This window comes from Equus quagga, chromosome 12 (genome assembly GCF_021613505.1).
Source record: "Equus quagga isolate Etosha38 chromosome 12, UCLA_HA_Equagga_1.0, whole genome shotgun sequence".
NCBI lineage: Eukaryota > Metazoa > Chordata > Mammalia > Perissodactyla > Equidae > Equus > Equus quagga.
The window spans coordinates 66,389,380-66,411,063 of NC_060278.1; the positions used below are offsets into that span (position 1 = coordinate 66,389,380).

General features: G+C 40.0%; 1 protein-coding gene across 5 annotated transcripts in view; it reads right to left on the minus strand.

The window, feature by feature from the left end:
- Positions 1 to 21,684, minus strand: part of KIZ (kizuna centrosomal protein) — a 120,426-nt gene that overhangs the window by 27,390 nt on the left and 71,352 nt on the right. For all 5 annotated transcript variants that reach the window (XM_046679430.1, XM_046679432.1, XM_046679431.1 and 2 more), the window contains 4 exons: positions 20,127 to 20,231; positions 11,058 to 11,205; positions 3,122 to 3,287; positions 2,166 to 2,231 (listed from right to left, as the gene is read on the minus strand). In XM_046679430.1, the coding sequence (XP_046535386.1) occupies positions 2,166 to 2,231; positions 3,122 to 3,287; positions 11,058 to 11,205; positions 20,127 to 20,231 (485 nt within the window). The remainder of the gene's footprint in view (positions 1 to 2,165; positions 2,232 to 3,121; positions 3,288 to 11,057; positions 11,206 to 20,126; positions 20,232 to 21,684) is intronic.

Consider the following 21,684-nt stretch of genomic DNA (forward strand, 5'->3'; position numbering starts at 1 on the left):
TGACTTACATGTACTGAGTGTCTGGTACATGCTTGGCACTTTTACACACATTATCTCATTTAAACTTTAAGATCATCTTGCCAGGCAGTATGTCTGCTTTCCCAACACAGAGGCTCAGAGAGGTGGAGAAATAGAGCAGGGAGTAAAACGCTGACACTGACGGCTGATGCCAAAGGTCAGGCTCAACTACCACATCCCCTCAACCCTAAGAACAGCCTCTGGAATATTCCTTTTCTTTGGAATATTCTAGAAGGAACGCAGGCCATACAATGGGAAAGTCTCAACAAAACTATTATAAAGGGGGATGCAGACTCTATCTTAAATCAAACTATGTACCTGCCTTACTCTACCAAAGGCCAAATCTCCAAATAATTATGCCCAAAGAAACAAAGATTTAATAAAGAGATAATGGTCAAGAACCTAGAGATTAAACTAACACAATGTTATATGTCAATTTTATCTCAAAAAAAACCTAGGAAAAACAGGAACTTAGAGATCAAAGTAACTTCAATGAGACATGACAAGAGCATTAAGCAGAGCCACGGTGCATGAGGCTCTCAAACGTCAATTTCATGGAGGTGTAGTGGGCGGGGAGCAAAGAAGGAAGAGAGTGTGGCGGCAAGGACAGAATGGAAACGCCCGAACAAAGTAAATGGCTTTGAAAGTTGTTTCCATGTCTCCCAAGTTATTTTATAAGTCTAATACTTTGGCATGCAACAAGCACAAAGCATTTTTTTTAAACTGCCAACTGTTAATGGATCGATGGCAAGTTGTGGGAATTACAATTTCTTTAAAAATCTTAATGGCAAATAGCCCTTATTACTTCTAGGCACATCACACCTCTTTCTGTATGAAGAAAAGAAAGATTTCAAACCCCGGTACTTAACTATTTCTTCTCTTATAAAGAAAGTCTACGAGAAAACAATATTTGCATTAATTTTAAGAAGAGTTATCTACTTGCAGCAAAGAATACTGAAAAGAGAAGAAAGAGTGGGCAACTAGGTGATCTCCTGGTTTCTCCCCAGTAAGTCTTTATAATTTTAACTGAAATGAATTCAGAGGCCATTAGACACTTCTGCATCCAAGGGCGAATGCGAGAGAAAAGCCTCCAAACGACTTCTGGCTTATTTGCAATGCGAGACCATCTACACTCTCCCTGTTAACAAATAATAAAGAAGGGACATGAGCAGAGTTTCCTCAAAATGAAGAATAAAAACGCAAGAAACATATCACTGGGAAAATGTTGAAAAGAAAAGAAAACCTCTGTATTTTGGAGTGAAATATTATCTGCTGCAGAATATATACAATAATTGCTCTACTATAAACTCTTTTTTCAAAATCAGAGTTCATCACAGAAACATGGGTTTAAAAAATTAATCATCGGCCCATGAATTGTATTGCCATAAAAGAAAGCCATTCTTTTCTGCTTATAAACAACAAAACGACCACATATGCAGATGCATGCCTTGGTACCTCAATGCAATGGTGTGCTTATTTGTATAAATATTTAAAGTCAGACCTCTGAATTTATAATGAAGTAGCACACCACTTTACAAAATAAGATCCTAGTAAATTTAGATGTATGACAAGTAGAACTCTGTTCAGAATACTCATTGCTGCTGTTGACAATCTAAAGCTAAAAAAGTAATGATATTCAGATTCCATCTAAACAAGTCTAATACATGTGCAAAAATCTTAATAGGTGTTGATGAAACCTTACTGCTAAAATTTTTAAAGTATCAGATGGGTTTTGTAACTGAGGCACAAGCAAGCTTCCTGTCTGGCACTGTTTTGCCCCTGCTCTTATTTTAATAATACACATTCAATTATCAGAGGAAAGAATAGAGTAAAATCAGAAACATCTGTAGCTGGCCACACAATGACTGGTGTTCCCCATGGAGACTGACCTTTTCACACAGACGCAGGTGTTGTAAGGCTACGTGATGGGGTGCTCACATGTGTAAACGTATAACATGATTATGAAGAATTCAATAGACATGGTTATTTTCCACCTCAGTTTATGTTAATGTAATCTCCTGCTCTAGCACGTAGTAGTTGAATATACTTGCTCTTAGTGGAGTCCACAAACCACTAACCTGGAATGTTCCAATTATATAACAAGGTTGAATCCTGCATTTGAAACTCTTAGGAAACCATAACTTTACCTGTGATTGGAATCTTTGCTGCCACGCTTTCTTCCTTGCCCTTGTCTCCGTAGCCACTTGAAACTTCTAAAAAAATCAAACACATGATAATAAAAATGTATTTCAAGGTTATACTCATGGAATAGGCCTTTGCTTTTTTTTTTTTTAACTGCCATGCCTTTTATTTTCACTGCACCCTCAACTCATTTTTTGGTTAGTCTATTTCTTATCTGAAACAGTACTATTCAAGGAAACCCATTCTAAAACTAAGGTATCTCTATGTTGCTTTCTTGCAAAATAATTTAGCCTGATACCTAGCAAGTTCGAGTGGGGCTTAAAACAAGCGAGTCTCCAATCCTGTGTGTGTGTATCGACTTCTGAGCACGTCCTGAGCACCTCACAGCTGTCCTGGGAACACACTACAGCAGTTTCCCGGCACATCTTGACAGTAACACTAACATAATCACAATTTCTGGAAACTAAAAATTGGTTATTAAATTTGGGGGGCATAAACTCATTGATTCTTAAACATCTGTTTAGACTTATAAAAGGTTCTATTATAATTAAAAAGAATATTTACAAATTATGAATAAATTCTATTAAGCGATATCAAAAACTTTACAGTACTTTATGTGAAGTACTTTAAGGAATCATTTTCATGGAATCCATCTTCATCTTTGCAGGATGATCAAAATTATTTACTAAGTGATTAGTTTTGTTGATTTCAACTTATAAAAACTTATTTTATTGGAAATTCAGCATAACAGCAGACCTACGATTAGGTTTCCTATTCCTGTTAGACCAAACAAAAACATATATTTATTGGAAGGTCGTACAGAACAAATAACATATTAGGTATATTAAAGTCAGAGGTATTCTCAAGTCTGCTTTATTTTATAGGCACACCTTGAGAAAGAGTGTGTTGCGATGACTCTGAATGCATTTTCACCGTTGACAGGCCCTTTAACAATAGTTACCTTGTTCCCTTGTAAGAACACTGTGGAGCCATAGAGCCGGTTTTGCTTCCTTTATTCCACTATTGTCATTCAGAATAGATGGCAAGCTGCAAGATGATTCATTACTGTGAATAGCTGACCTATCATCACACTCTTCTGTAAGGGCTTTTTTCAGTAATGCTGTTCCCTACAGTGTTTAAAAGAAATAAAAACAAACTGTAGCCACATTCCTCTTGGTCTCAAAGACCGAGCCTTCAGATATAATTTTAGGTTAAACTTTACTTAGGATTTAATTTGCTTCCTGACATTTAACTGAAATTAAAATGTCTTCAAGATAAAATAACATCTGATTATTTTGCAGCATAATTTAATTCTTTACAACAACTTACACATGCAATAATACATTTTTTGTGGCCTGAATCTTATGTAATGCTAAAGTGTTCTACTTGTGAAGCATGTATATGAGATGTGACCACCCTTGCAAATCTGGGCTGGTTTATCCAGGATTTACTCCCTCATTGCATGAATGCTGTTGGTTTGGACTGAAAAAGAGATCTGGAAAAATGTGACCTCAGAGTATCCTCATCCTTCTAGAAATGACTCCTGAACTTCCTCAAAATGAGAAGACTGCATAAAAACTTGGTGGCTGAGGAGGAGACACCAAGCAAAAAGAGAACTCCCCTTATTCTAAATCATAATCTTCAATCAAGGATAAAGACGCTCTGCACTTTGCTGCTAGTCTGCTGGGGAGCTCAGGAAACTTACTTGCTACACTGTCTATCTGTTTTCAAAGGGCACTAAATTGTCTTACGCTTATCACCTCATGTGTCCTGGGCAAGGAGGTGGGCACAGATTTTATCACAGCCAACTTGAGAGGCAGAGAAAAAGTGGCAACAATTAGGACAGGTGAATACTCCTGTCTCATAATTTCTAGGTCAGCACTCTTCCCCCGAGAAATAAAAATAAACAAGCAACGAGAGTTAAACAACCAATGATGACATTGTCCCACTGCTAGAGTGTACGTTTGTCTCTCATTTCCTACTTAGAAGTGGCGATTTGCCAGGCGGTTGGGAGGGGAAACCTCAGTGGTGGTGCTGATCTTTCACTGGTATCTGGCAACAGCAGTAAATACAGGACAATGTCCAAGTCAACCTGTAGAACGGATATGAGACTACAAGTAAATGTGAAGAGTGAAACTGGACAAAGCCTGACAGGTCATCTTTGGTCCAAGAGCAAGCAGTAACAACATTATTTTCTAGTGAACAAGGGGAAGATAACCATCTCTCCTTGTGATGATGCCCCAACAGGGAGAATCAGAGGCAGAATATGGAAGATCTTGCCTTGCAAGTTTGGCTTTGAACATACAAGGCCACTGCTATTGGCCTTGCTATCCAAGCAAGGCTCCTGCTCTCTGCCCTCTGCCCTTTCTAGGACTGGCTGGCCTCCTGGATCCACGGCCCGTCGTAGGGCCTGGAGCAGCTGATTTTAGAGGATTTTAGGAGTTCTAGTCTCCTTGGCCAAAGGACTTGATGTCAAGTTAGCCTTGCAGCCAGGACGTGTCGGGGGTCCAGTTCTAGTAACCAGGAGCTCTTCCTCCATTTATATGAAGCAGTCGTGTACTTCACTCGAGCTGCGGTAACTCTCTGCTGGGATGACCTACACAGTATCCCTGTTTCTGTAGACTGGGGTTCAGGTGTGGAGTCCTGCCCTTGACGTTCAGGCCAGGGCTGGTTCCCATCACTGACTGCCATAGTACTCCAATTCCAGCTGCCTACATGGACCACTGCACTGCACTTGCTTCCAGAATCTGTCCAGGAAGACAGGTGTGAAGAGTAGTACCACCTCCTTGATATGTCATCTCTCAGTTGTCAGTATGCTCTCTGGACCATCCTGGCCTGTCTCATTTCTAGATCTCTACCTTTCCTGATCTAGTCTGTTTGTTCCCACAAAGAGTTAAGCTCCTATTCTGTGTGCCTGGATATATGAAAAGCATTTTAGAATATGAACAAAAAGAATTGGCCCAAATTCTGTAATGAAAGTTATAATTTTCTTTTTCTGATATTTAAAATAATCCAAACATGCTGAGAGTGCCTGCTTTATGTATTTCTTCCTCATATCATCTTATGCAATAGCTGTAACTAATAATTTCTTCACATGACTTCATAATAGCCACTGTTTTAAGGCACTCATTTTAAGAATAAAATTGTTAAAGGACTTTCTATACTTTTTTACTGTAGAATTTGCAGTCAATGGAAACTGGTGTGGACTGTCAATGACTCAGATTACTTCTAACTAGTCTCTCAATAATGACACACAATTTATCTGTTTTGCGCATCCCTTTCATAAAAGAGCTTTTGCTTTAGCTGGGTTCCAAGTGGGCTTCAAAAGAACACAGAATAAAATGCTACAATAATACGGCAAACATCTTTCTAACCAGTCCTTCTCTGCTTGATACGAATACCACCACTGCCAGTTGTACACGGAGCCCTCTTTTTCATACCACAGTGAGGTAAATAAAGTGGTGGGCATACTGCAGGTTTTCATTTATTTCATATATTTTATCTCACTTATCTTCATTATTCAACGCTCATATCTCTAGGATTTCTCTTACTTTTTTGATCGATATGTTTATAAAAGGACTCATCTTTTAAGATAATTCTAGAGATCATTTCTCAAAGATGAGTCTTTTATTCTATAAGGATTTTGATGGTCAAATTACAACATGAAAATGGTTGGTTTGACTTTACAGGACCATGGAGCCAACAGAGAGCAGCAGATCTGCCCAATGGGTCATCTGTAAAGGAATCCACAATATAAGTCCCTAACAAGCAGGGAATCATGAAAAGTGGGGACAGAAACAAAAGTCAACCTCAGACAAGGAATGGTCAGAGGTTTCTAGTCAAAAACAACTTCTGCAGAGTCAGGAAAAACATCTGTAATACATTCTCAAGATGTATTGTTTGCAGATCTTTTAGAAAGGCATATTTCTAAGGAAGAGCCTAATTTGAAGGAGCCTACAGCCTGAGACTGCTAACACTAACCTACACCTACAAAGGAACAAAAACCCAGGCAAGAGTGAAGAAGCTGCTTTACACATCTCCTGCTGGGACTGAACGGGCTCTGCAGAAGGGAGCTCTCTATCTGAAAAATGCCACCAGACAACAGTTTTACCACGGGCCTCCTGATGGGCCTTATGAAGGGACTAGCTTGGGTTTCAACTTACCCTTCAGCTAATAAAAGCTCTCTTTGATTGCATACATTTGGAGCCCAGGAGGGAGACTGGAGCCCATCTCACTCTTCTCAGTCGTCTGAAGCCTAAGTGAACACCAACTAACTAGTTCCTCACTTTTCTGCCTTCCCAGGAGTCAGGAGAAAAGGCTTGGAAATTCAGTGCCAAGGCACACATTGTTTGCAGAATGACTGATGGTATACATCTCCATATTTCAGAGCTTAGAAGATAAGTTGTCCTATGCTTTACACCTAGCAGGACACCTAGAATTACTAGCTCAATTCTACCAGAATTTTTCTCAAAGTTCAGTTATATATGGGTCCTGCTAGGTCTAGAACCACAAGAGTCGTCTAGGCTGACTCAATTTATACCCAGAGACTTATCAATTGTGATATTCAAATGCTTAAATAGACAGATGAAGATATTAATGGAAAAGACTTTGTGTCCAAAACATCATTAAGAAAAATGAAAGGTGAAAATCAAACTGCTCAAAATATTGCAACAAATTGTAAAAATTTATATAAAAACAGTTCCTATAAGTCAATAAGAAAAAATATTACTAACGTAATATAAAAATGAGCAAAGAACATGAACTGGCAAATTATAAGAGAAGGCTAACAAATAGGTAGGGGAGAAGTTTGACCTCAATTGTAATGTAAAGGCCAAATGAACAAAAAACTGGATGTCATTTGCACTTCTTAATTTGGTGATCAAACAAACAAAAGAGTTGATAGCACCCAGTTTCACAAAGAGCTCAGAGAAATGACACTTCCATCCATTCCTGGTGACTCTGACCACCCCTCCAGAGTGAGATCCGGCAGTGCAGAGCAACAGCCCGAGACACGTAGACACCTTTTGACCTAACAACTCTACACCTAGGAACTCAGCCTAAGGAAATAGCATGGATATTTGCACAAACTGAACTGCTCAGATGTCCTTGGAAATTTTTTAACTAGAGGACAAATTAAAAACAACTTAAATGTTGACCAATAGGAGCCTGCTTAGGGAGACGGTGGAGTATCCACACAGGGGCCTCTGTGCAGTCGTTGAAATGATGTGGAAGAACATGTGATGGCATGAAAGGAAGTCACTTGTGACAAGTGGGAAAAGCAGCAGCTATGTACCTAAATAGTACAACCCATGTTTGTCAATAAATATTAGAAACCATACAGCACAATGTCAATGGGTGATTTTATTTTCTCCTTTTTGTTGACCTCAATATTACAAGTTTGATTTTCTTTTTTCCTGCTAGTTTTTTAAAGAAAACATTACGTTAGCCCTAAAAGAATCTGGTTTCTGCGATGGGTGGTACAAATACAAACAGAAAGTGAATGTGAAAGCATTTATTAAAATCACATTTCCTTATATATGTAAATCACTGCCATTAATGCAGACAGAAAAGCAAGAGAATTAAAACCACAGATGCAGACAATAGATGACATTTCTCCTAACACACAGACTTAACTGACTCTTCTTCAAGAACCTTCCTCTTGCACACCAGAAGCCATTTTTCAATGTTTAAATAGAAATGCAAGCATCATCACATAAGTTATGTCTAAGCTGTAGGAGAAGAAGGGGATTTTATCTATGTAGCAATTAAAAGAAAGGGGAAAGTATTCGTACGAGCCAGTAAATGAATATTCAAGAGAGAAGATCAAGACAACAGTCCATCATTAGGGAGAGGTGAAGGGATTTCTGTGACTAGTCACATATCTTTCTGGCGTTGTGTGGTGGGGACAGGATTGACCTACTTCTCTGAGCGCCACCAGCAAGCCACTCTGTCTTGCCTGGAGAAGTTCTCCTCAGTGGAAACAGACACCACTTAGGAGAAAAGGAGTATTAAGGCACTTTGTGTTTTAATGAAGCACCCAACTCATTTTTTTCCCACATAAAGTAATTACAAATTTTTCTGATTTAAAAGCATGCAGCTCAATTATGTAATTGCCTAATAGGGTATGCGGGTGCTGTGGATCTTATCTGGTCTCAAGGGGACATAATCTGAGTTTCGGAGGCTTTAATGATGTATTTACTCAAGAGACGGGATTGACTCCAGCTGACGGCAAGGGGACCCACAGGTAAACATCATTTACATGTGGCTGTTTAATTAGCCATTTACCCAAGAGATCAAAGTAAATATTTCTGAGCTTCATTAGACTCTTAGCCAAGTAATTTTTAGTAGAACTTCCTTAAATTTTGACAATCTCTCTTAAGATTTTTATCTACAGAGAAATATTTAACCCATGGTATTTACTAAACGTGTATATTGTTTCAATATAGGGAAACAACTCAAAGATACTTGATTTTGCTAATAGTAAAAGGATGATGTGTAAACCAAAACAGTCCTAGAACTCATAAAAGCATTTTGTTCTAAAGTTCTCAAGGCTTTCCCTGCCCATGTCATTTTGGTGACATTGTTCTTTAGGGCTGTGCAATTTCTTCAGTCACAACCTAACCGTTTGAGAAACCGCCTGCTTACTTCTACTTTTAAGGACAGATTTTGTCATTAATTTATTGATAATTCTTATGATTGTCACTAAAATGATCATGATGATTTAAAAGGGAACAAAAAACCTACTAGGGGAGGCAGAATATCATTTGCTTCATAAGTTATTAATTGGGCAGCTCTCTTCTCATTCACAATGGGATTATTATTTGAAAAATTATGAGCGGATTGGTTATCTGGAACTTGGAATATATTTTCTAATATAAATAATACCTTTTTTAAAAAAGATGACTAGATGGCAAAGGGCAGTAGACCACTAGTTATTTCATCCTTGACATGGCTGAGATGTGACATAGTTAAAGGAACAAGAATGGAAAATGGGAGCAGGCCCAGCGGTGCAGTGTTAAGTTTGGGCGCTCCACTTCGGCTGCCTGGGGTTCACAGGTTCGGATCCTAGGCGTGGACCTAGCACTGCTTGTCAAGCCACGCTGTGGCAGCATCCCACATAAAGTAGAGGAAGATTGGCAACGTCAGCTCAGTGATGATCTTCCTTAAGCAAAAAGAGGAAGATTGGCAACAGATGTTCAGTCTTCCTCGCAAACACACACACACAAGAATGGAAAACAATGTTGTTACAAAATGGTGCTAAATAAAATGGACAACAAAACCAGAAAACAAATCCTTCTTAAGATCTACGCTTATCAACAGATATGGAATGGATCTAAAAAACACAGGTTCTGTTGTTCCTCAAGGACACAGTTCTTTCTTAAACAACATTCACACAAATGGGATCATACCTCAAACAAAGACAAAACTACAGGTTATTTGCTGAGTCACACAAAGTGCAGTAAAATGAAAACGTGTGCAGGAAGAACAGCACAAGGTTCTCTCTGAAAAGGCGCATGGGCTCGGTGAGAGGCACACAGGGCCTTATCTCCATAATAATTTACTTCGGGAGAAGGAAAGTGGGGAGGAAGGAGTTTAGAGAGGAGAAGGAGAAAAGGAGGGGGGAAGAAGAAGAGGAAAGAGCAGAAGGAGGCAGGGAAGGTGGGTGAATCGGGGAGAGAGAAGCCAAGTCGGGGCATAGGAAGATGGGGAGAAGGAAGATGAGGGTGAGAAGGCCTGAAACAAACAGGTGCAATGGTGACGGCACATGTGAGTCTCGGCTGGTGGGCAGGGAGTTGCTGGGTTCATTTTATCACTCCATGTACGTACGTTTGAAATGCTTAAAAAGACGACTCCTACTCTCTTTCAATTAAATGCGCAAGGAAAGGAGGGGCTTGAGGAGGACTGAAGGTACTCTGAAAGGCTTGAGGGGTGATGGCAGGGGCTGTGGACTGCACAGCAACACGGGTGTGTGACTTTGATACAGGGGTGCAAGCCATGCCTCCAGGAGGGGCACGTGTAAAATCCCTGAACTTTGTGCATGATAAAAATAAAAACTTAAAAAGGATCAAAGCTGGAAAACCCTATATTACATATACAGATGAGAAAACATACTTGAAACAAGACACATTCAAATTAAGGAAAAGAAAGGCCATCTCTGAATACATGGCTTTTCTAGGGAATGACAAAGACTATAACGGGAAGGCTCTAAATCTGGGCTCCGGGGTCCTCCCCTCGTGCTTTCCTCGGGAATCTGCGCCATCAGTTCCATTTCTCTTCAGCATACTCTTCGTTCATACTCCCCTCTGCGCCAGCTCCTGAGTAGGCCCCTCCATGTCTGTCTGACCACAGCAGGGCTTCCTCCTCTCCATCTCAGTCCTAATCCAAGCAGATTAAATGCCCCAAGGCGCTGCAGAAATCTTATTACAGCCCAGCTCAAAAGGCTCTAGTGGCTTTCACAGTCTATTCAACTACACACAAACGGCCCAGCCTAGGCTGGACCCTGCACAACAGGGCGTGACCAGTCAGACTTTCTCACCTACCATCCCCTGGAGCCCAGACTCCAGCCACAGGGGATGGCTCTGCTTCCTGGGTCTGCATGGAACGGAGAAGGAAAACCAGAATGCTGCAACATGCTTCTAAGTTTCTTGGAAAATGTTGTGAATATGCTTAATTAGGTTACCTCCAAAACTTGAGTTAACTTTATGTACGGAGTTGAGATTCCTACATAAAACACTATGCAAAAGGCTTGAGATCAGAAAGTTAAAACAAATAAACCACAAAACCTCACTATTATTTAACCTTTTTTCAAATATGTTAACCATTGTTAAGCATGCGACTATTTCCTCGAATAATTTGTACATCTTGAAACTTATTTAAAAAAAATAAAAATTACTAACCCCTGTCCTCTGGTCCACGTTTTTGACTGAAAAAACTTTAGACAGCTTAGCTACCTCTTCTATGATAGAATTATCATGTTCTTTCGAGGTGGCAACATGCTGACCCAACTGTGCCCTGAATAAGCCTGAGGCTGGTGCTCGTTCATATCTGTAAAACAGAAACAGGAGACACATTAGAGATTTGTAGTATTAGGTTACTTATGAGATTCCCACATTTTTAAAGGCCCCATAATCAAGTTAGTAAAGATAGTTTATCTAGAAAAGTCTGGAACCTAATTTATTCTGGACTGAGGGAATTTCCAGAGGTAATTACTTTTTTAATTTTAATTTTATTTTGGTTATGATTTCATTGCTAGATGAGCATTCTCAACTTTGGCTGCATACTGGAACCACCTAGGGAGTTTTGCAAAATCCAGCTGCCTAATGCCACCCCTATAGATTCTAGTAAAATTGGTCTGAGGTGTGACCCCATCATCGGGACTTTTTAAAAAAATTTTTTTATTTCAGTTCATGATAGTTTACATCATTGTGAAATTTCAGTTGTACATTATCTCTTGTCCATCACCACATAGGGGCTCCCCTTCACTCCCTGTGCCCGCCCCCCATCCTCCTTCCCCTGGTAACCACTGAACTGTTTTCTTTGTCCATGTGCTTATTTATATTCTACATATGAGTGAATCAGCTGATGTTTGTCTTTCTCAGTTTGGTTTATTTCGCTAAGCAGAATTCCCTCCAGGTCTTTCCATGTTGTTGCAAATGGGATGAATTTGTCTTTTTTTCTGGCTGCGTAGTATTCCATTGTGTGTATCTATGTGTGTGTGTGTATACACACATATGGCACATCTTCTTTATCCAGTCATTAGAGTCGATGGGCACTTGGATTGTTTGCATGTCTTGGCTATTGTGAATAGTGCTATGATGAACACAGGGGTGCATATGTCACTTTGGATTGTTGATTTCAAGTTGTTTGGGTAGACACCCAGTAGTGTGATAGCTGGGTCATATGGTATTTCTATTTTTAGTTTTCTGAGGAATCTCCATACTGTTTTCCATAGTGGCTGCACCAGTTTGCATTCCCACCAGCAGTGTAGGAGGGTTCCCTTCTCTCCACACCCTCTCCAACATTTGTTATTTTTAGTCTTAGTGATTATAGCCATTCTAACAGGTGTAAGGTAGTATCTTAGTGTAGTTTTGATTTGCATTTCCCTGATGATTAGTGATGATGAGCATCTTTTCATGTGTTTATTGGCCATCTGTATATCTTCTTTGGAAAAATGTCTGTTCATGTCCTCTGCCCAGTTTTTGATCAGGTTGTTTTCCTGTTTTTGTTGTTCAGTTGTGCGAGTTCCTCATATATTATGGAGATTAACCCCTTATCTCCACCATCGGGATTTTTTTAAGGCTCACAAGGCCATGGTTTCACATCACTGCACAGATAGTCAGGCTCCTCTTAAATGTAGATAAGAGAAATACATCACATTTCCATCTCAGCAACAGTTGATCCTTGCTATATACTATGAAATTTTTTAAAAGTTAAGATACTATTAGGAAAGAGTTAAAAAGGAAGGCTATATTGCTGTCTAGACTACGGTATTTAGATACTAAAAGGAAGCAGGGCCCCTTAACGAAATGCCCTGTTTCAGTTCTGGGGCAGGAAATGTAGAAGACGAGCCTGGAACACCTTGTCATACTAGAAAGTATGGAAGCTATGAAAGACTAATGAACCATGTTAAAAGGCCTCAGAGACCATACTGAAGGGGCTCCTACTGGCCAAAGATGGGAAAATTTGAGCACCAAAAAAAATAATGACTGCAATGGACTGAAACACAGCAAACCTATAAAAATCCATGAGTTCATTTAAAAAGCAAATAATAAAAAAAAGTTTTAAAAATAATAAAAAATCTTTAGATTCAGCCTTAAAAAGGAAAGAAATCTTGTCACATGCTACAACATGGATGAATCTTAAGGATGTTACGCTAAGTAAAATAAGCTAGTCTCAAAAAAACAAATACTGTATGATTACACGTACATAAGGTACCTAGAGTTGTCAAATTCATAGAAACAGAAAGCAGAAAGGTAACCGCTAGGAACTTGGGGAAGGAGAAATGGAGAGCTGTTTAACGGATATAGAGTTTCCGTTTTGTAAGATGAAAAAGTTCTGTGGATCTGTTGCAGAATAATATGAATGTACTTAACACGACTGAGCTGCACACTTAAAAATGGTTAAGATGGGAGCTGCCCTGGTGGTGTAGTGGTTAAGTTCGTGTGCTCTGCTTTTGCAGCCCGGGGTTCGCGGGTTTGGATCCTGGGCATGGACCTAGACACCGCTGGTCAACCATGATGTGGCAGCATCCCACATATAAAATAGAGGAAGATTGGCACAGATGTTAGCTCCGGGATAATCTTCCTCAAGCAAAAAGAGGAAATCTGTTGCCAATCTTCCTCACAAAAAAAAAAGAACATAGTTAAGATTGTAAATTTTATGTTATGTGTGTTTTACCACAATTAAAAATATAAACAAACCAACCAACCTTTGGAGGTTGCTAGGGCAACAATCTGTTATTTTGAAAATTGGTAAGTAAAGGGATAGAATCAAGAATTTATCCTGCCTTTGTGGTCAAAAAACACATTTCACAATTAACAAGCAGATGATGGGAAAAATTCTTCCAACCAATAAATGAAGAAGAAATTAATGAATTAGAAAAGTCAGCATTTCGTAAGTTCAAATTAATGAATGCATCTAGGAAATGATCATAATTTGGTGAAAACTGCCTAACAGTAAACTCCATACTGAAGCATTAGTCTATCGCCGCTCAAACCCGGGGATCAGTCTCAGCACCGCTAACAACAGGACGACCAGACACCACGTGCTGCCTGAGGAGGTATAATAAGAAGTGCAAGCATCAACTACGATGTTGTCTTGCCAAAATAACTGGGCTGGAATATAGTCGTGTATCTGGATTGAACCACCAGTTTACAGGTAATAGCATTTTGATCCTGATTCAAACAAAGCAAATGTAAAAAGACTTCTTTGAGATAATCAAGGCAAACTGACAGGGAATAGGTATTAGATAAAGTAAAGAATCTTGTTAGGGGCCGGCCCGGTGGCGCACAGGTTAAGTGTGCACATTCCACTTCTGGCAGCCTGGGATTCACCGGTTTGGATCCTGGGTGTGGACATGGCACCGCTTGGCACACCATGCTGTGGTAGGCGTCCCACATACAAAGTAGAGGAAGATGGGCATGGATGTTAGTTCAGGGCCAGCCTTCCTCAGCAAAAAGAAGAGGATTGGCAGCAGTCAGCTCAGGGCTAATCTTCCTCACACACACACAAAAAAAAGAATCTTGTTAAATGGTAATGTATTAAATCCTCATATGTTAGAGATATAAGTATTTGTGAGCGTTTATAAGTAAAATATGTTGTCTGTTTTAAAATACTCAAAGAAAAAAGTGTGGATGAGGGAAAGATAAAACAAGACTAGCAAATGTTGACAATTGGTGGATCTGGGTGATGGGTACATGGTACTTCATTATGCTGTTATACCTGCCTTTGTGAATGTTTTAAAAATTTCAAAGTAAAAAGTTAAAGAACAGTATACTAATGTCTGCAACTTAATTAAAAAAGCACAAAAATAATAGATTGTGACTGATGGATGGATAGAAGTATGGAAAGAGAGACACATGGGAGTGCAACAAAATGTCAATGGTAGAATCTGGGTGGTGGGTTGGATGTTCACTGTACAGTTCCTTTTACTTTTCTGTATGTTTGTAAATTTTCATAATAAAATATTTGGAAAAAAAACTAAGTCTAGGTACAATTCAGAACCTTCTTTAATAAACCTTAATTGTCATAACCTTTGCCTGACCTAACTCTAGTTTTTCCCAAGACTTGAATGAAGTGGGATGGGTCATCAGGATCCTTGAACTTACCTAAAACCTTCCCAGAATGATTCTAGGTTTCTGGCTGGCCTGGTAGAAAGCCCCTTCAGCAACTTGCGTTTCTTGGTTCTGTCCAGACCTCACCAACATCATAATGCCACCTAATTCCTTTTTTCTGATCCTATGTAAATGAAGCAACCTTTGCATGTACATTTGGTTTCACAATAGATTTCCCTACTGGGAAAATGCACTCACAGGCTACCCAGCAAATTCTAGTCCATTCAGCCTTTATATTTCTTATAATGAGTAAATCAATTGTGTTTGCGGCCTGAAAGGATGTTTACTTAGGTTGAATTAAACTTGGAAACAAGTTGAAGTAGGATAAATTAACATTAGTTAAAGCAGTGGCATAGACTGAATTATCAGCGACCAGTCTCTCTGGTGACCGATATACATAGTTACTTTCTGCAGAGGCAAAGCCAAGGCAAGTCTGGTTACTAATATCCCCACCAAGTATAACCGTCCTTTGGGCCCTGGCATTATTAAAGAACTAGCTAAAGTTTCCTATAACTATTATACGCACTTCACAAAAGGACGAAACCCATTCACTGACTTGCATGGGGTCAAATAGCAAATGAGCTATGGAAGGAGACACAGCATCCAGAATTTGTGACTTCTGGACAGCTAAGCCAACACGTAAAGCACAAAACCAGGCTTTCTGGCAGATTTATTTCAGGACAGATTGGGCAAGAAGTACAAAAGCCATGGCTGCCCTTGCATGAAGTCTTGCCCATGGTTCTACATAAACACACGAAGTCAGAAAATTTACAAAGTAGTACAAAGGATTTAAAGGAATTTTTCTCCTCTTTTGTCCACTTTACATTGGAAAATTTATAAAATCAATGTCACACAGAAAAAACAAAGTTTGACGTCAGCTAAATGATATACTCTTTCAATTAAAAATTAATAAAAGAATAGACTTTAAACAGTCTATGCTTAATTTTATATACTTGGAATGGCTTCCAATCAGAAAACTGCATTTAAACAAATGTACCAGCATTTCCTAACTACAACTGATTTATAACAGATTGGTAGTTTGACTAAAGTTTTAAATGCAGACAAAGTAATAAGTACCCTGAATTTTATTCTGAACATAATAGGCAGACTAAAATAAAGAGGATTTTACATATTGTAATCCAAATAATTAAAGCTGACAATTTTTCAGCATGAGTTTGAAAGCACAATTGGGCAACTGTTTCTGAAAGTAAACACTAATAAGAGACAATTAATTAGTGGCACCTGGAAAAAAATAACATAATGGGTAGTCTCAATATGGTTTTCATGTACGATAAAACTACGTAATCATTTTTATGTTTTCCAGAAGGCAATAATGAACAAAGTTTTTTTTTTTTAACAATTACTCCAAACGACATGAATCATATTTTACTAATTCATGATTGTCTAAAATAACAACTTGGTCCTCCACCTAATAATAATAAACCTTTCATATGAAGGTCTTTGAACATTTAATCTCTGATATAACAAAAATCAATAATGATGACAGGAATAGTTTTCTTCTTTTTTCTTTTAAGTTGCTTCTCTTTGTGAGCAGGAATTGAGAAATCTTCACACCAGCTTTTAGCGTACGCTGTGGGGCAGGTGTTCCATTTTGCGGATGAGATTAAACTAAAGAGACAGATGTCAACTGCCATGGTTTGGGCAGGGGCACAAGCAGGGCTGCTGCCACACCAAACACAGCAATAGGCTTTAAGGAGTTCATAACCTGCTAGAGCCTTCCCACTCTGCCTGGCTTAGAATTCTATGACATCAGTGTCATTAACAACTAAAGAACAAAAGTAGACCATTCTCTCCAAATGTGTGTTGCTGAAACAGTTTGTCAAGTTGACCAGTTGACTGCTTTGGTCCAGGGGAGATCACAAAGCAGAGAGGAATATTTCACTTAGGGGAATAGCCAGCGATGACTCTTGGGAGTTGAGGGGTCAGGGGACGGCTAGAGCAAGGAAGGCAGCAGGGAGCCTGTGGCCATGATTAAAACTTGTTAGAAAGAATCTGTATTTAAAGACCTGACTGCTTTTCTCTCAAAGGTCATATAAACACTTGGCACCTTTACCAAAGCTAGAGAGTGAACCAGTGACAATTAGTGCCCATTAAACAGCATCCCCAGTCACAACACACAGGGCAATCTTAATAGCAACAGAACATAACGCTGACATTAGTAACCATTCCTGACTTCCTTATTTGGCTTAAAAAAATCATTGTTGTAAAGAAACAGTCTTGAAGCCTCCAGATATTAATTTTAAAATTTGTGTTGGTCATAAAGAAGGAGCATTTCTTAAGGAAGGCTGATTTATACAAAACTGTATATCAATAGTCACGTAAAATGCAAGCTTTCATAATGGAAATCAACGCTCCATTATGCATGTTGAGGAACTATAACAAATGCTTAGTCTAGTAGATGTAGATATTTTATCTTATCACCCACAATCACAGTTTGGCAGCCTAGGTTAAGAGAGTCACACAATGAATCATTTAGTCTAATAGTCAGTTTGCACACAGAATTATAAATGCATATATGCCTTCTATGCTACATACCACAACTGTGCTTTATGCCAAATAGTATATCAACAGATATAAAAGGCAGTGGGAAAGAAACAGGGGCCTGGCTAAAGAGCCTCACATAACATAATCACCAAACAACCTAGAGAGTGCAGAAAGATTCTCCCCAGACAGCTTCTTCCACTGCCTTGTAAAGGAGTATTTCAGACTGCTGGTTTGGGGCTGGCCCGGTGGTGCAGCACTTAAGTGCGCATGTTCCGCCTCAGCGGCCCGGGGTTCGCCAGTTCAGATCGCAGGTTTGGACGTGGCACCCCTTGAGAGCCATGCTGTGGTAGGCGTCCCACGTATAAAGTAGAGGAAGATGGGCACAGATGTTAGCTCAGGGCCAGTCTTTCTCAGCAATCAAAGAGGAGGATTGGCAGCAGTTAGCTCAGGGCTAATCTTCCTCAAAAAAAAAAAAAAGTGCTGTTTTTTATTCCATATGATAAAAACATGAAAGAGGATTTTCTTGCATTGCCCTTTACTCCTTTAGGTTGAAAAGTTACTGACCAGGAAGGTCATTTCCAGCATTGTCCATAGTTTGGAGATCACTAGCTCAGATGCAGAAGGTAATGTAGGGACCTGGAATTGGCCAGCTCAAGATATGTCTCTTTGGCATCAGGATTATTTGAGGCTGATTGCTTTTGATAAACTGGGACAGGGAAGGAGGAATGGAACTTGCCCTTTGTTAGGACACATTTACACTTGTAAGGTAAATCTCTATCTGTAAAAGGTGCCTCCCTCTCTGTACCAGGAAGAAGAAACCTTCTCTCTAGAAACTCTTAATCAATACCAAAGGCAAGGACTTAAATCTGCATTTTATTGTGCTAGCCTGGTAACCTCCTGTAACTGACTTCCCTCCCCCTCCCAACGTTGACATCTCCTTAAAGATTAAGCATCTTTCTTTAGGCTGGGAACCGATTGCTAAGCTCATCTGTGACCCCCCAGGCCGAGGCAACACACTTGCCACCCCGCGGCGTTCACTGGGACAGCAGACCTATCTGTCTCCATCAAGCGCTGTGCTGACAGAGCAGTGTCACTATTGTAAAAGGGACATTTCAATCATATGTGAAACACCCTGTTTGGGGGTATATAACCACTCTGTGCACCCCACTTCTTTGGTGCCCTTTCTTCCTTCAGGAAGAAAGGCCCCGGGCCATGCTTCCTCATAAAGCTTTGTTTAATTTTCTCTTGTTATTCTGTCTCATGTGAATTTAATTCGTTCTCCGGCCAGACGAACCCACATTTGGGAAGAGGAAATGTCTTCCTCCCCTACAGTAATGTAAACACACTAAGGACTTGTGAACCTCATCTTGTGGTCTGTTAAATGGAACCACAACATTGGCCAAGTTTTCTTTTGACAAGGTCCTTTTAGAAACCATTACCCTGACTTCTCCTCATGCCTTGATGGGACCTAATACACAATAGATTTATGCTGAATTCTATTCCGAAGAAAGTCATTAACATAAAACAGCCTCTGTGGCACACTGAAGGTAAAGAAAATGACGTCGGATATAAGACACCCAGACCCAAGGCCCTCTCACTCTCTCTGCCAGACAAGGTCCTTTCAGATGGGCTTTTGCAGACACTCATCTGCTGACCACGCTCAAGAAATAACTTGTTCTCTGCTAGCAAACAGTGGGGATGTATTTTAATAAGAGGAAATAGTCCGTAAAATAAAAGTTAGGACCCTGGCAACAATTATGCATGAATTAGACACTGACCAAGTGCCAGTACTGGACAGACCATTACACATATCACACATCTGTAACTCTATGAACTCAGTAAGAGGCTCAGATGCCACAAAGCTCCTGAGGCTATGAAAAGAAACCCAGACTACCTAAAGGGTGCAGAGAGGGTACGGAACAGATTTCTGATTGACTTAGGAAGGATGTACAAGAATTATGGTTCATATGTGCCAACTACCCTGCAAATAATTAACCCTCTCTCTCATCCCAGCTTTACGGCCATTTTAGGCATATCCTTGAAGAACTGACTCTCAAACCTGAGCAGAGTTCTCTTAAGGGCTCAGTAAAACCCAGATGGCTGGGCCCCACTCCCAGATTCCTGATTCAGTGCGTCCTGGGTGGGGCCTGAGAACATGTGCTTCTAACAAGCTCCCAAGTCTTGTTGATGCTGCTGGTCCAGGGACCATACTTGCAGATTGGGGGCCTGTATCACTAGCATGACCTTGGAAATTGAGGAACTCATTTGGGGTCTGGACTTGCCAAGGACATCTTCTAGGGTGGTGGCTATACTGGAGTATATCCTGGGTTATTTACCAAGGTATGCTGATACTCCAGGCAAACGCTACCTGTGCTCCCTCCCCACAAGTAAGCCCTTAACACATTGTTATGAGTAGGGACTGAGTGGATCTATCTAAACAATGATTGTAACATACAGTTACAAAGAAGTAAATGGTAAAGTCCATGAAAAAGTTAAACTGACAACTGCAAGTGTCTACCCTAGTGGTGACCAAGTGGACTGGAGTTTTGTTTTCATTTGGAAGCATGTGGGAACGAGAATGGCCATCCTACCACAGCAGCAATTTCACCACAGTAATACCTGACTTACTTTTCAACACTCCCACCTCCAGGTAAGAGTCTCGGAGGCTGGTGAAGGGCAGCTGTTCCGCAGGCTTCAAGGTCTTCTTTCAGAATGTCACTCTGACTATGGAGCCTAGAAAATAAAACAGGTGCTGCATGAGATGTTTATTTAAGCACAGCCGGTCAGCTTCTAGAAGCCACAGTGGTTCTTCACGGTTTATTGAAATGCATCTGTAACACAATCTGGACATAAAAATGCAGCAACTAGACTGTCTCTCGACAAAGATGTAAGATGGGGCAGTTCGAAAAACTTGTTTGCGTGTATGTGGCAGTTTTAAACGAATCAGCGGAAGTAACTTTTAACCCTTTGAAGACTTTAATGATGTTCACGTCCACAGCTGTGCAACCGCACTCCGCATTCCACCTGACTGATGGGAGTGCTACATAATCTTAACAGCAGAAAAGGCTCATTTTATATTGTCAATCACAACAAAGTTAGCTCTCCACAACTCACGTGAAATTTACTTAAATTGTCAGTGCTAAGAAATTGAACACTGCTGGCTGAAGTACTGGTTATGTCCTCCAGTTCTGAATGCAGAAAAATATTATTTCTCCATTCAGATCCCACTGCAATAAAATTTTCTCTATTTTTAGTAAGAATAGGGAGGCAAGGAAAGAGAAATGTAGCCTTCATTATCTATTTCCAGTCTACTGGGGGACTGGTCGAACCTAATGATTTGGCTGCTGTTTTACGTTAGGTCTGTCACAGTATCAAACTAGCCCCCAAAGAGACTGGTTAATAAGCCCCTTTAAATAAGTGTCTATTTGGGCCAGCCCCAGTGGCCTCGTGGTTAACTTCAGTTTGCTCTGCTTCAGCGGCCTAGGTTCAGTTCCTGGGGGTTGACATATACCTCTCTCTTGGCGGCCATGCTGTGCTGGCAGCCCACATACTGACAAAATAGAGGAAGACTGGCACAGATGTTAGCTCAGGGCAAATCTTCCCCAGCAAGAAAAAATTTAAAAAAATGTCTATGTGGGGGAAAGCATGATTCTAAAAAGCTATGGGACAAGATACCAAAGACAAACAGTACTTCTACGTTATAAAAGCTGATGACATATGTAGTTGGGAATATTCAACATGTACTCCAAAAAGAAAACGAAGTAACTTAGAAAGCAATATGTTAATTAGCAAAGTATTACTAATTTGTAATTAGTACAACAGTGGGTTAAGTTACTGGCTCTATTTGATGGCCATGTGACTAATATCACAAAGATGAAGGAGATGTGCTCTGTCTCATTGGAGGGTGAATGGCAAGTGTAGGCTCAGGCTCACGCTGACTCTGAAGCAGGCTTTCATCTTGGGCAAAAAATATAAATGCTCCCCCTCCCCTGATTCAAGCCCTATTCTGGACTCTGGGCCACCCTGTTGGTGCCCCACTTCCTTGACAAGTCTTGAGCTCTTGTCTAAACTCTAAGGCTGAGATTCTTAGTCCCTCTGGGCCACCAGATCCTTGTTGGGTCCTTCACTCCTGAGCTCCCTTGCCAAAAGCCTTCCATTTTTTGATTGAATTGTTTGTCTGTATTTT